This window comes from Falco peregrinus, chromosome 4, assembly GCF_023634155.1.
Source record: "Falco peregrinus isolate bFalPer1 chromosome 4, bFalPer1.pri, whole genome shotgun sequence".
NCBI classification, from domain to species: Eukaryota; Metazoa; Chordata; class Aves; order Falconiformes; family Falconidae; genus Falco; species Falco peregrinus.
The window spans coordinates 109566131-109582057 of NC_073724.1; the positions used below are offsets into that span (position 1 = coordinate 109566131).

General features: G+C 42.7%; 1 protein-coding gene across 4 annotated transcripts in view; it reads left to right on the forward strand.

Moving 5' to 3' along the window:
* MTMR2 (myotubularin related protein 2) overlaps positions 1–15927 on the forward strand; it is a 65962-nt gene that overhangs the window by 13905 nt on the left and 36130 nt on the right. For all 4 annotated transcript variants that reach the window (XM_055801765.1, XM_055801766.1, XM_055801768.1 and 1 more), the window contains one exon: positions 9515–9620. In XM_055801765.1, the coding sequence (XP_055657740.1) occupies positions 9515–9620 (106 nt within the window). The remainder of the gene's footprint in view (positions 1–9514; positions 9621–15927) is intronic.

The following is a 15927-nucleotide window of genomic DNA, read 5'->3' on the forward strand; positions in this document are numbered from 1 at the left end:
GCTACATTCAAAGTACCTGTGGAAACTGTTAGATGTTGCCAGCCCTCTTTCTCCTGTGGGGTGCAGTGGTAAATCCAAGCTTGCTCTGATGTAGGAGATAGCAGTACCACCCAGGTCTCTTACTTCTCTGCCACAAAACGTCCTGAGCCCTGGAATCGGCTTCTTCCACAGGCAGAGCTGAGACACGCGAGATCATGTAGCACCAGGAAACACTTCCATTTGGATTCTTGAGTTGCCTTTTTGCTGAAGGCAGTCATGCTACATGGAGAGCCCCTTGGCTGTGGTCTGCCCAGGCTGCTGCCTGGGCTGTTTTGGGGAGGAAGCTGCAGGTCAGGACACGTGCTGATTCGTCATGGCCAGACATCCCGTCAATCAGTGATCTTCCTAATGGCTGTCTCTGTCACTGTGCAGCACTTCTTCAACCATCTGAAGCCTCAGGTGCTGGAACTTCTCTCCCTCAGCCATGTTTTCTTGACCTAGATATACTGTTTTCTCTGCGTGGGGTGGTCAGATCTTCTTTACTTCTAGTTCAGTCCTGCCTTCTTCAGCATTTTATATTTGAAAACAAAGACTCTAGCTCCTTCTGAACCATGCCAAAGATCCTGAAAGGCATAGCAATAACCTAATGTGTAGGACGGCACAGAGATGAGCGGGTGGGAGCGCTGTTTTAACAGGCAACCTTATTTATGTGGACGGTAAGCAGGGTTGTGTTTTGAACCACGCTTCACCTTAGAGTCTTAATTTATTTTCAGTGCTAAGGGTCTGTCCTGGTGATTGGAAACCCCGAAGGTTTGGAGAACAGGCCCAAACGTGCACAGCATCTGTAGGAAAACTGTCAAACCTTTTCCCCAAGCCCTAGAGCAGAGCCAGAATGACTGGGCTGCCTTTCCGTCGTGTCTCACCTGGAGGAGGTGGGTTGTTTGCCTTACAACTCGCTCACTGCCCAAACTCCTGATGCTGCAAGCAAAGGTGCTTGTGCTAGGGATGGATTTCATAAGCCAAACATTTCCATTAGGAACTGGAATCAGACCAAAGTACTAGATTATCAGCCTGCTTTCGGGAGATAGTAACTAATTTTGGACTCTAGGTATGGGCTGAAATTTAGTTGGTGAAACAGAGGTAAAATGTCAGTTCCCCGCAGATGTCTAACAACTTCTTGAAAAAAAAAAAAAGTTTTTTTTCTTGTTTCCCTCCTTGTAACTGAGCACCATCCCATATAGCCTGGAGCTTGTTAGAAACCAAACCCCCCTTTTGCTTCTCTCATGAATACAGATCACTTTGTTGTTACCTTCCATGTGCTGATGAGAGGATATTGGTTCAGGCTCTGATGGCTTCTGTTCTTCCTGTTTTTTACCTTCTGGATTGTTTGACTCATGAAAGCATGGTACTGTGGGCTGTTCACTGTTATTAATTACGTGCTGCATATTGGTTTGTCTTTGGGTGTTGGCCTTCTATTCTCGGAATCTTGCAAATATTTTAAACAATCAGCCTATTGTTTAGCAAGTGCTCTACACACACTGTAGGCCTTTTGTGAATTTCTGTTTAAAAAAAACAATAAAAGAATGACTAATGGAGCATGAACGGTGCTTGTGACACTGTAGTGTATTGTGTAACTATTGAGAGCAAAATTTGCATTCCTAGAAAAGCTTGTTCACGGTCAAAATAGAGGACATTCTCTTTATGGCTCATGGGAAAACATGTACTATATATTCAGCTCAGGATGCTACTTAGAAGGATCAACTTTTAAAAAATGACATTTTCCTCCCTTGGAATATTGAAGTCAGACTGAGACCCGACTTTGCTTGGCAACAGAAGTGAATCTTTTTCGTTCAGGCAAGTGGCATGGGGGGCTGTTTTAGGTCTGTCACACACATGCACAAGGATTTGTTTGCTGAAATGACTTCTCTTTAAGCTGTCGTTAAGCTCTGACATTGCTGGCCGTTTTGAATGGAGAGGGTACATTATTATATTATGTAACTGCCTGCCTCCTCTGAATGCCGGAGGAAGCCTGGCAGTTGGTGCTTTTCTTTACTTCAAAAGCATGCTTGTTTATGGCTTCTCCCCCCCCATATTGTAACAGGTCAAGCGGATGCTAAAGTGGGATCTTCAGATGTTTAGAAAAACTGTGAGTTCCATGTACTTCTGGAATCTAGTAATTGTTGGTCCTGTGTGTGCCTAAAAAAGAGGGTGTTCAGAAGGGGTAAGGATGCATCTCAGGTATGCTATAGGTAGTTTCCTTTGTACTTGTCTAAATAGTATAATGCTGTTCTGATTTTCTATTTCACTGTGAAGAATTAAGATCGAGTCACTGCTTGCTGGAGATACTACTCCTTTGTCTGTCCGTGTAAGCTCTTTGGAAGAGAGGTTGCCTGTTATGGGCATGTGCATGCCAAGCACTGTAGGTTTCCTGCCCTGGGTGAGATGGTGTTAGGATGCTAAAACTTAATTCACAGCAGCAGAGCTGGTTGCAGCCCCGTGGCGGAGTGGAAGCCAGCACACGGTGTCCAGCTCCTTCTGCAAGGCCCAGGTTTGGTCAGATGCCAGCCGTGCTTTCCACTGCTTGCCCAGAGAGGGGTGTATGAGGAACTTCTGAGTACTCTTCAGGTGTATGCAGATAAGGACTAAGAGGACTACTTAGCTTTAGCACAGATCCACAGAGAGCTGCTGTAAATGGGAGAGCCTGATGTGGGCAGCAGCTGGATTTCCTAGGCCAGTTAGCCAGTATTAGCTAGGACAAAGTCATATTCATGGGGAACAAGCACTGGTTTGTCTCCCTCTGCTCTGATGTGACCCAGAAGGTTTTTCAGTATTTCTTTTTCCTTCTCTGAACGGAACAGGAGCATTGAAAGTATTGAGGAGGGAGAGTTCTCAGCTTGAGTTTGAGTGGGGAGTGCTCAAAACCTCTGTGATATTATACTTCCAAGAGCAGTGCCCCAGTGCTGCAGGTGCTTCTATTTGTGGCCCTGCTGTAAATTTAAACCACTTGGATCCTGCTCTCTTAGCATCTGAAGCTTCCAAGCTTGTATTTGCCACTAGTCATCATTAATGTGCAGTTTTCACCTTGATTAATTTCTAGGAATGTACATAATGAGTAACTTTAAAAAAAACAGGAAGAGAGGAAATGGAAATTTGCCCTTTGCAGTGTTTTTCTCATTGATGACCTCTGTGTCTGAAACTGTATCACTGAGTGGTGCATTTTATCACCTGTTTTCTGTGTCAGTTCAGTGACTATTGAAATGAAACATTCAGTTTGATACAGAAGAAGGGGTGTGAGCCACTCATGCCAGTTAGCGTCTGAGTAACTGGCACACCTTTGCAAGCAGTGGAGCAGCTACTTTTACTGGCAGGGAAGGAATATTCACAAAGAATGTGCTGGACATGTGACTTTATCATTACTTACTGCATTTTGGTTGTGTTATTTATAGGAGTGAGCCAGGTTAGTATTTTAAGACATTGGTACAAAAAATAGGTGTCCTCAAGCCCTATGCGTATGCTGTAATTGGCATATTTTCCAGAGGTGTGTTTCCCTCCTGTCCCATTGGTGTTTCGCAGAGTTCTGGGTGTTAAACTCATATGCAGGTTCCCACTTAGGGTTTAGGAGGGGAACTTTAGGAATCAACTTGATTTTTGTTGTTGTTGTTGCCTCTGGCTTTTTTTTGGTGTTTGTTGGTTTGTTTTGTTTGCGTTGCTTTTTTCCTGAACCCATATCTTATTCTGCAAGCAAGGCAAAGGTCTCTTCCTTACTTCCCAAAGTCTGAACAGCTGTCTTCAAAAATTAACGGTGCTTTCTCAGGGATTTGCAACACATAGAATGGTTTGGGTTGGAAGAGACCTTAAAGATAATCTTTTTCCACCCCCCCTGCCATGGGCAGGGACACCTGCCACTAGACCATGGTTGCTCAAAGCCCCATCCAGTCTTTCCTTGAACGCTTCCAGGGTTCCTGGTACCTGGTTCCTTTCTGCATAGGATTGTTTCTTCTCTTTGGAAAGGGTCGTATGTGTATATTTTTTACGTTCTTGCACAACCAAAAGAAGCTCACCTCTAAGATCTTGCTCAGAAATAACCATTCTCAGCAATTACAAGCTGTGGTGGTTTAGCCAGATCACCTCTCATATTAATGTCATGGCTTTCTGTCTCAAGTTTTGCCAGATGTTGTTGTGCAGTTTTATGTGATACATGAAGTTGGTGGTTGTGACTTTCTTCTTGGGCCACACAGCCTAAGAGAAGAGGTTATGTAGAGATTGTATAGTGTGGGCATACTTAAGCCTGATGTTCACAGAAAGGTCTTTGTAGAGATCTCCTAGGAGTTTTTCTTTCTTTTGGAGAGTGGAGACAGGGAAGTAAAATACCTCAGGTTTCGAGTGCAAAGAATTTTATATTAAATTCCCTGCAATAGGGATAAGGATGCAGGGAGGATAACTCAGTCCTGCACAAATAGTGCATTTTTCTGCATCAGGTTAAAGCTGTGGGGCTTCATGCTTTGATTCTGGCACTTCCCTGGCAACTTTGTACTTACCTTCTACTTGACCCGAGTTCACTGTGTTGGGCTGGAACCCTGACGTGGTGAAATCACTCTCTACAGAAGCTGTATTTGTGCTTTCTTCTTCCAGGGAATGTTTCTTCTTTACACTAGGAAAGCAATAACTTTGTAGTCAAACTCTTTCTGTAACCCTTGGCAAAACAGAATGGCAACTACAAGTTTTTATTTCTTTTCCTTGACTGTCTTACCCATCACATTTTTTTACATTGCAGGGGGCCGAGAGTAGAGATTGCTTTGGATGACTGGCTTAGGACTTTATCACTGCTTTCCTCCAAATTATTTCCCTTGCACCTTTGTAATTTAACAGGATAAGTTTGCATGTCTCAGACACTTCTGTTCACAGCTTCTTTACATCTTTGTTGACAGTTTAAGCTAAGCACACTAGCATACCTTCAATTCTGCTATAAATGCAGTAATACCTTTCAATTGCCTGAACAAGAATCACCAGAGGGCATCTGTCTGAGTCTGAATTACGTTTGAAAACCATCTGGCATGTTGTGGGATAGTCCTAATAATAACAATGAACACCATCAGGAGTTGAGTCATTGTGCTTTGTTTCCATTGCAATTCTCTTGCTGCATGTATGTAATTCCATATAGCCAAGGGGTTAATACTGTGTGCAGATACCTTCCAAGAGACAGCTCTCATTTGGACTCATTTATCACTCAAAATCTGGCCGTAAGAAATACATTTAAATAATAAAAATAATTGCTAAGATAAAAGACATAGATTGGTGTTAATTGCATCCTAAATCTGTTTCCTGCTTCTGCATGGGGAGGGAGGAAAGAAGTAAATGGAGATGGCAGTCACAAGAATTAGGTGCTTTTCCTGAAGGTGCTTTTTAATTGTAGGGGTCTCTTTTCATACTTAACACAGACATTCATCAGCAAGGATGATGCGGAGCCTGGGCCTGAAGCATGGGAAGAGAAGTGCTCCAGGAGGTCCTTGGTCTTCACTGGTTCCTCACAGGAACATCTGCACTTGCTTTCTTTCCCGTAGGAAGAACTCAAAGTATTTTGTGAACCGTGTATATGTTGTTTCCTAGAACCTTAATTACATTCAGAGATAATATCATTATTTTGCACATTCAAGTTGTATTGAACCAGACCTTCAGCTAGCAGTGGCTGGCACTGCTCTAGTGATTTTCAACCCTTGTTAAAATCTGGTTAAACCTGCCTGTGCTTTCAGATGTTTGTCAGGTGTCCCTGTACCCAGTGGTCAATGTCTGACTGTCATGCCCTTGCCATCCCTCAGGTGGTGAAAGGCAGCTGTTGGGGCGATGTGCCTGTGAGGAGGTGTCCTCAGCATTGTAGACCGATACCACAGGTACCTTGTCATGCTGCCCCAAGTATTGTATGAGACAGCTTTAACTTTACATTGGTGAAAGCTGGGATAAAGCGCAGAAGCCATGACAGAAGCAGGAATTAATGGTTTGCCCAAGATGATGCAGAAGGGCTGGTGCCAAAGCATGGAGTGAGCTCTGGTCTCCTCACTCCGAGTTTGTGTGTTGGCCCCAGGATGCTTTCCTGCTGTCCCCAGCCCAGAGGCATATGAAACTGCATGGTTTGAGCATCTTTCCTTTTGCGTTGGCAGCAGAGGAGAGCTCAAGATTGTCGAAACCACTGAAGCTAATAAACTTCTCATGTGCATGCAGGGACATCAGGTTAATTAGTTTGCTAAGCAGCAGCGCTGGAGCTGTGCAACTGCCTGACAACGATAAGAGGAGGGAGCCGCAAGGCAGCGGCCTTTTGGTTGCCTGCTCTTTCGTTCTATCTCAGCTCCCTATAAATGATGGATGAGGAGAAGAGAGGCAGCGAGCCAAACATATGCAACCTATGCATACTGTGCAGAGCTGCACAATCCAGGCAGTATTGTTTGCTGTATGTGCAGGCGGTGCTTCCCAAAAGCTTGTGCTGCTGTTGCTGGGAGGAGGCTTCACCAGCGGTTTCTGCAGGAGCAGAGGGATGCTGGTGCAGGGAGCTTTTTAAAATCCACTTCTAAAAATGCAAATGCTTTCCTTCATTAAAACCCACTTGAAGCTAAGCGTGATCAACAAACACAAAACACTTTCACAGCTCAGACGTGCTGTGGATTATGTTTCTCCTCTTCCAGCCCCGCCCCCCCCCCCCCCCCCCCCCAGCAGTTTGCCCCTTAGCCTGCCGAAGTGCAATTAATTAACAATTTCATAGAAATCTTTGGTCTACAATGGTTAGATAATTGCTGCTCGTGTGTTAGGTAGACAGTGGGAATGTATGAGGGCAGACAAGTGGTGTAAGCAGAAAAGCTGGTGAAATTTTGGTCCTTTTGTTCTAGCAGTCTCCCTCCCTGGGAGCTGCTAAGAGCAGGTTAGACAGCCAGGTCTCCAGAGTTGTTTGGGTGTAGCTTGTGCTAGCTGGGGGGCTAGGAGACACTGGCATGCTTCATTAAATCTTTCCAGTCTTTCCAGCTCCCTTTTCTGTGACTAAAGGATGTGAAATTATTGATGCAAACGTACCTACTAATAGGCTTCTGTTCTCGGTGTTCTGGCGTTTGTTGCTGGGTGAGTAAGCTGTCCCACATGGTGCACGGGGGCCAGATTAGCTGCCGTGTGCCTCTTGCTTAATTGTTTATACCTGGGCTAAATGATTGTAAACTCAGCAGAGTTGCTGACCTTTAAAATGTTTTTTAAATACACTAAATTCTGGGCCCTGAAAAAGGGGAGGGAGCTGGAAGGCATGGCTTCTGGAGGCTTCTGCTGAGCCTCTGGCTCCCCCGGCTGGAGCTGGGGTGGGAGAAGTCACTGTGGGCACCCAGGGACAGGAGTCAGTTGTTACCCAGTGATAAAGGCATCTACAGTATCTGCTTGCTCTTTGTTGGTAACTTTTAAGTACCTTCTCCTTATGGGGCTGCTGTACAGTAAACTGGTGTTGCTTTGTGGAACAGTTAAATCAAATGTGATTTTATTTTTTATTAAATGCTTTTAAAAATCAAATTAATCAAACAGGTGCAAACACAAGGGTGAATGCTTGGGCGATGGAGGCTGACCGTGCAGAAACCAGGCTGAAAGGAGTTTCAAGGGAATACATCCAGTGGTCTGAGCTCATTTAAGTAAAGTAATGTAAAAATGTGGTTTAGTGCTAAGCCTAATTTAGCATGCCTGCAGGCTGCTGTGCACAGAAGTGCTCTCAGCCTTCCTCATCGTCTCCAGATGCAGATGCCCTCCCTCTTCGTGTGCTGCGTCTGATGATTTATATGGCCATATAATTAATCCAATCAGCCCTGTTATCCAACAGAAGACTCTCTTCATGTTTATTAATAGTTTATTGCCCCAGCAGATGAGCAAATTGAACCGTGCATCCCTTGATGCTCATCCAGAGCAATGGAGATGGCAGCGGTGTGCAGCCCAGGTTGAGAGGAGGAGGAGGAGGAAGAGAGGGGAACGTGAGCAGCCCGTTCTCCAGCAGCGTACACTTCATATCAATTTTGTTGTAATGTGAAACTGTACTCAGCTTCAGTGTATGTGTGGGGCCCTTTGATCCATAAGAACAGGAGACTTTGCAGATTCAGTTCTTGTTATTTTAGCGTAAGATTATTTTCTGCCTGTGACGGAGACTCCGGGGCAGCTGCAATGTGAGCAGCGTTGTGTGCACAAGTGCCACTGGCCATCCAAAATTACGTGAGTTTACCTGGCAACACCACAAGAGTTGAGCGAGCTGGAAAGCTGAGTGATTAGCTGTTGAACCTTGTACAGCAAATGCATTCAGTGGGATTGTGCTATTCAGCTGGCACAACAGTATCATTTATTTTAAATATTTTTTTTACTGTTCCCAAATGTTCCATTTCGAAGTTCTACTTCGTAGGATGAAAGAGTTGCCAACACTCTTTAATCCTTGGAGAGGAAGGACTAACTCCCAGCAAGAGTCCAATTTTGCCGTAGTCCTTCATGCTTTTAATACTGCCTATGCACTACTTTGCCAAACTCCGTAGAAATAAAAATGGAACGTTTTGGCCTTTCTGTGGCTGTTTACCAGCAGCAAAACGATTTTCAGACAATTAACAGATCTCCAGGCCCTTTAGAAGCTCAGATATAGCTGTTTCTAGGTTGTCACATGTCTAATTAATAGAAGTAGTAATGGTAATACTCCTGCTGGTATTCTGCTTTGGTATTCAGCCTGATAGCTGATCCTTAAAAGTGTCTTTACACCCAGGTAAAGCCTTTCTAGGGTTGGTAGGAATGTGGGAATTAATTGGTGCAGGCAGCATTTGCTGCTGTACGGTGGCTTTAAGGAGTAACGTTGTACCACGGAGGATCTTTCTTTACAGTCTTTGGGGTTTTAAGAGCATTATTATCAAACGCTAATTTTAAGCAGTTATGGTTCTAGGAGAGGTTGCGACATAAAATTGCTGTAAAGTAAGCTTATTTTAATTGCTTACAGCTATACTAGGAAAACTGTATAGAAAAAGAAAATAGCTGTTTTGCTTTGTTATTTAACAAATCGCACTTTGTATCACCAGAGAGGTATGCTGGGAGAGTCTTTTTAATTCTCCTGAGGGTTGTACTTATGCCTGAAGGAAGAAAGTTGTGTGTGATGGAAAGAGTTTTTATTCTGAATTTCTTCCACCACTGTAAAGCTGTGGTTGGAGTTGTGCTGGCATGCGTTCAGGAGCCTGTCTGTTTTCATCCCCTTGCAGCGCACTAATATCTCCCATCTGAAAGCCTGAAATGGAAGCCCTTAGTTTCTGATCGAGCTTGTGATCGTGGTAATGTTGGCGCAGTCTGAGCTGAGATTTGGTAACGTGTACACTTCGGTAATCTGAGGCCAGCGAGTAAAACAAGTTCTCTTAAACCACTGCTGAGGGCTGAACAACTGATAGTGGAAAGGTTGGAAATGGTGAAAAATGCCTGACGCTGGCTGTAAGCAAGTGGCCGTACTTGTCGGCTTTTGAGCATTGCCGAGTGTGATGTTGATACACTGTGGTGTTTCTCTTCACAGCGCTTCCACTTCTCACTCGGACCATTCTGCTCACACCAAATCTGCTTCTGCTGTATCATCCGACTCTGTCTCCACCTCTGCAGACAACTTCTCTCCAGATATAAGGGTATGTATGTTTTGTCTTAAAAAAGAAAAAAATTGATATATTGTGGCCTCCTCCAGAAGACATTTCTTTCTCCTCTGAGTTTGGATGTGGTAAACTGATGTCAGCTTTCAGTTTAATGCCAAATTTTATGTAGCCAAAGCATGAAAGGACCTAAAGTCAAACAGGTGAAATTGAAGTTTAATATCTACCGTATTATTTCCTTCTTTATAAAGTTGTTTAATCTTCAAAAAGCTGATTCTGCAACCCACACTTGGAGATGAATTTTCAAAGGAACTCCCATTTTCTTTTAAGTGTTTTAAGCAAGTGAAATCTTCAACCTGCCAGTTTTATACCTTTTTTTCCTGTTGTGTGTATATAATAGATGTTCTATCTTGAGAACTTCTGCTTGTTTGTAAACAGAGTCCTTGGAAGTATCTTCTTTCAGAGAAAGATTGCTATCTCCAGGCTGATCAAAATAATATTCTGTCACAATAAATTGCTCTGACATAAAAAAGTCCAAAAAAGGCTCTTTTAAGTCTGTTACTAGATTCATTAATTATGAACTCAAAGTTCTAGTTCAGTGGCACAGGAGTTTTGAAAGCTATCTGTACGTTCCTTTTACGAAACCAAGGGGTTTGCTGATACACCTTTGCTTTAAAAAACATCCCTGAGTATAAAACTGTTGGTATTGATACATTCTAGTAATGACTTTTGGCATTTCTCAGCTGTGGTTGAGCATCTTTGTAAAATGTAAACACAGTAAAATTGTATAAAAACATTTAAATGCAAAACTAATTCCTTTGACAACGATGATAATTCTTTGTCTGTTGAGTGTTGTCTCAGTGGTCTGTAATTAATAAAAGAAAGAACTACTTGTTCATAAGTGGCAAGAACATGAATGTTCCTTTCTAAAGGCAGCTTATTAGCCAATATTAAGCTAAGGTTTGAAAATTAATCAATTTTCAAAGTAGTTTATATGTAATCTAATGGTAGTTTACACCTTTTACCTGTGGATACAAGAAGTAATTCTTCAGAACATGCCTGGGTAAAGAAGTTTGTAGTATGTCTGAAGTTCTTCCCCTGTGAAGTTGGGGTCTTCAGTTACTACAGCATAGAGAAAATACAGTGGATATACTTAAGACTGCAAATACTGCTACAGCTGTAACTGTATAGTATTATGAAAAAAATAATTACACAAACTTTTTTTTTTAACTGAAGTTTGCATAAGTGGGTTTCTTTTTCTAGTTTTGATGCACAAGTCAACTACTTTTTCACAATTTTTCTGACACTTGGCAATTACATTTAGAAGTAGAGAATGAAGCAACATTTCTTTTCTAGAATCAAGGTTGTCTTTCCTCCCTGGTGGTTAATTTGATTCAACATGCTTTCCTTTTAATCCTGATGGCATCTTGTGACTCTTTCCCCCTTTTGTCACCTTATCTGTGTGAATTGTAAGCTGTCTGGGCAGGGATTCCAGCTGTCCTGGGCTTGTCTGGTTCCCCAGCCAACAGGGTCTCTGTACCCACTAGTAGTCAAAAACAATGTCCGCAGAGGAATGTTCACTTAGATGATAGATTTTTCAGGGAGAAAATGCCTATTTATTGTCTACTGGAGGCCATTAGAAGCCCATACTTCCTTGCTGTGCTGCAGTTCCTGTAATTTGCAGAGTGATTTCTTCACAGCCTGCCCTCCTTCTCTTTTTTTTTTTCTAAGCAAACTAAAATTCTGCCATGGTTGGAACAAATGCTGCTCTCCTTTCATTTTAGAATAGTGATTAAGGAGGGATGGTAAAGCAAGGAATTCCTTATTTAGAATAAAGGCACTGCAAGGCTAACAGTGAGCACATGCCTCTGATGGCAAAATACTTCACGCTTTTAACCTGCATCAGTGTTGGGGGGCCTGAATTTGGCATAAGCCTGCTGTGTTTCACCTTGCTCTTGTAGAGGTGGTGTGAGTGGCTGTGACACGGTTGTGTGTAGGCATAAAGCTGGTTCTTGCCTTTACACTTGGGTGACCGCTTGTCAGTGTGAGCAGACCTCGAGAAAATGCCTTCCTCTGGTCCTACTTGTAATAGGGTGTAGGGTGAAAGGAACAGTTTGCACTAGTACTCTTTCCTAGAGGAATTAATGTGTTGACCATTTCTCTCGTCATTCCTGAGAGTATTTGAAGCCAGAGAACAAGTCCTGGAGGTGGGATGAAGATCTGTCCGTGACCTGCGTACAGCTTTTTGTGTTAGTACTGCCAGTGCAACTGCAGTCCCACAACTTGTCCTCAAATCAATTGCTGTCGGTGCTAGTGCGTTACTGTTAGATCCCCAGGCTTGCTCTTGGAGCCTGGTGCTAGCTCCTAAATGGAAGATTCATTATGAGTGGTGATCAGCTAACACCGATTTCTTTCAGGTCTTGAGTTGAGGAGAACAGACGTCCTCTCTCTGGGCATATCATTCTTTGTCCGGTGTTCTAGTCAGTTCTGTGAGAGATTTTTCAAGGTCCTGATTGTTGTTACTATTTCCTTTAATCTTTCTGAGATGTGTCCTTGCCTTTGATATTGCAGATGAGGTCATACTATTAACTGACACAGTGGCATGAGCGTGTTCTCTGTTCTAGCCCTTTCCTTACACGCCTGAGTGTCTTGTGCAGCTTTGATTGGTACAAGACAGCATGAACTCCCAAGTCTTAACAAGCACTGTGATTTGAGCTAAGCTTATTACTTCTGAGGAAAGAAAGAAGTCCCACATTGTTCCTGGAAAAATGTAAGAGAATAAGACCTGAAGTGGAAACTAATGCGTTTTGTGGTAACTGTGGAATGGGAGACAAGTGCTTGGGCTACATGGTGTTCTCGCAGGAAGGTGTTCCATCAGTTAGCTTTAAGAGGCTGAAAATAAGCTTTTGAAGATTTTGAAGTGGATCTGCCAATAATGGGATTATGCTCTTGATGTGTATTTAAATTTTCCCTGCTAGAATGAACTGCTGCATGGATTCATCATCTTTCCTACCTCTGCTGGGTCTCTGCCTCTGCATGTGCATTGATTCAAATCTAGGAATTAAATTTCTGTGACGATGGAAAAACACTTAGAGATAGCTACAATTAGCACTCTCTTTTTTTCTGTGGGGAATTTTTAGAAGAGTGGTAGGCGTCCATTGGGAGGAGGGAACCAGGGGAAGGACCCATATAATTTCTTGCAGTCTATGCCTGCAGTTTTCTTTTGGAGTGCAATTAACACTCTGTGTGTGTGCGCACATGTGTGTAATGAGGTAAATGGGACAACCACTGGGGATTCCTACTGAATGCATGTGCAGTATTTTTCCTAAATCTTTCTGCAAAGTATTTAATAATATGCCTTTATGAAGTTGGGTTTTTTAAATGTATATTGAGCATTTCAATATCTGGCACTAAGATTAAATTGCCTTTCCACTACAATTTATAGAATTTTCACTTCATAAACTAACTCTAAATAACTTTTGGCTGTTTCAGTTAGCTTCATACAGGAAAAAAAGGAAGAAAAAAACCCCAAACCCCAACAGAAAAACAACAAAGCACTAATAGGTTCTCCCCTCCACCCCCTTCCTGATCTCAAATCTGAAGCTGTTTAGAATTGATTTAGGGAATGCACTTTTTGAGGGAATTTTTAGCAAATACACTGCCATATGTTTTAACATAAGTTATAGATCAGGCAAGAACAGAACTGAAGTAGTTGGAAGTGAAAATGAGCTGGAAATTCATAGATTCTGTGTAATTTGGGATGAGGTTTTAAAAACACCTTAGATCCAACATTGCCAAAGGGATTAAAGTACATCAATACCTCTTACAGATCTGGGAACTTGGTGATTATTAAAAGTACAGTGGGATTCTTGTTCCTAAGTCCTATAGGTGGTCTTTTCTCCTATGCTTATGGGCAGATATGTCTGTGCGTTTTATAATACTTAAGTCTTCTTGCTAATGCTCTAGCTTTTATCAGCAGGGACTTTCACTTTGAGTTAGCTGTCGATTTATAGGATAATGCCTGAAGTTCACTGTGTTCAAAGCTTTGGAGTAGCTCTCATAAAAAGGTCGAATCCTTTCCATCTGCAGTTGGGAAGCCAGCAGAACCTGCTGCCACTTCCCTTAAGAACAGTACCTTTGCCTGAAAATTTGTTAAGGACCATTGTGTTTGGTTTTGGATTGTAAACAGCAAAAGCCTGAACCAGAGGATGGAAACTCCTGTGTTGGCTTTCTTATGCTCCTTCTTGCTTCTAGTCTGTTCTGTGGACAGAGGAAAGCAGTACCACAGACCCATATGTCACCTGCTTAGTTGTACAGCCTTCAGAAAAAGTGGTTGAGGTCTTTGTTCTTGACATTGCCGTTGGTGACCACTAAACCATTATCCCCTTTGAGGGCAACAATAAAAGCCACAAATCCTGATATTCCTCTGAGGTCCAGCAGAATACTGTACATGCATGTGCCTTATCCTCCATGATTGTTTGCTCCCTCCGTAATAATTTTCTCCTTTCGTATACGAGGAATCAGTGGATTTTCAATGGGTTTATAGGTGAGATGCAAGAATGTTATTGCAGCATGCCCAGGACTTGAAAGTTAAAAAAGGGAGGAAAAAGAGTTGCTTGCATAACCTTAATTTCTTATCCATTGTGTGTGTGGTTGGAGAGTGTAGGTAAGCATGTGGTTTATTTTGTAAGATATATAACTGATGCATGACAAAAGGTATACAAAGGAGTCTTCTCCTTTCAAGACAGTAAATGGATGCTATTGCTGTCTCCTTATGTTTCCTGGGTGAAATGCGTTTGAGCAAGTCTGCATTCAGGCTAGCCAGCTGCAGTTCCTTTGCAGCTGATGGAAAGAAATCGGTCATTTATGATCTGATTTGTCTTGACTTTAGGGAAGTGCCCATGCTAGGTGAGAACATCATGTAGCAGAGACAGAGAAGTCCTTGCTGCGGGATGTTGTGAACGTTATTTGAGGGGGAGCAACTAATTTCTCAGAGTGGATCCCAGCTTTTTAGCTGCGTTTCAGTAACGGTGCAGTTTTGTCTCTTTTGAAAACTTGTTTCTCCTCTGACTGTGGAGAGAGTTCAGGGTAATTTCTGCAGCTGTAGACCTGTAAAATTGAGGTAAATCCTGTACCTCAGGTGATGCTGGGCAATATTAACTGAGATGCCAGTCACCAACTTTGCCACCTTTGCGTTACTTCATTCTGGCTTTAGTGCAAAGTGGCTTAGACTAGTTTTATGTAGAACATGTATATTGTTAGTAGAAAAACATATTGAAGAAAGATGTGATTCTCCTCCCCCCCCCGCCATCCTTTGCTGTAAATCACTAAAACTAGCCTCAGTGAGCTTTTCCATTGCTATCTCCCTGCCAACGCAGGAAGTGTGTCAGGCTTTGGTTATGTGTAACACATGTTCAACAAGAGCTGGGTTTAGAGAGCGGCATAACTTTTTAAAATTTGAGCACTCATTTAAGCAATGTTTTTTAGGTTTGCTTTTCAGTTAGTGAATAATACTAGCTTGGAAGCACTAAATTGTGAAAAAACACTCTGCCTAAGCACCTCCAGGGTGGTTGAAGACTCTCTGCCCTGCTAGTCGGCTCCATCCCTTGTTAATGATGTATGGGGATAAGTATTCCTGTTTCAGACTGGCCCTTGACTCTGCATGGGACTGCCTGTAAGACTAGTTTATAGCAAACGCGAAGATGTCTTGTGTGAGCTTTCCTTCCCAGTGCGCTGGACTGTGACTGCTATTAAATTACAGACCATATTGCACAAGCCACCAGATGGTGAAGATAATTGACCTGTGGTCACAAAAGACTTGGCTAGAGGTGAACTGGTGATACAGCAGTGAAATTAAATAAACAGTTCATCATTTTACTGTCATTGTGTGAAGATTTGAGCATATGTGTTTCTCTGCATCATCGCTTTGGGCTCAGTTATATTTTCGCATGAAGGTGCACCTCACTATTTTGTGAGTATACAGGAGTACAGGTTATGCAGGCAGAAGTCGACCTTACCTGATCTGCATGTAGTGTTTCCACAGGTTCCTTTGAACACAGGGATGAAATTGGGGCCAAATCCAAGAACAGGTGATGCTTTATCAAAGGTATAAAGTAGAGGGACTTAAAGAGCAGCAGAGGAGAAGTGGGAAAATCGTATGGGAACCAGTGTTTTAACTATCTCAAAATTCTGATTTTGGCTATACGAGTTGCGTGTGTGTGTCTGGGAGGCGGGCTTGCTTTCTTCTTTGGAGCATTAAGCTGTCGATGAACAAAGGCACAAAGGACTAGTTCTGGAGAATGAATGGTGCTCTTGTCCATAATGTGGTCATTCCAGGACATCCCTG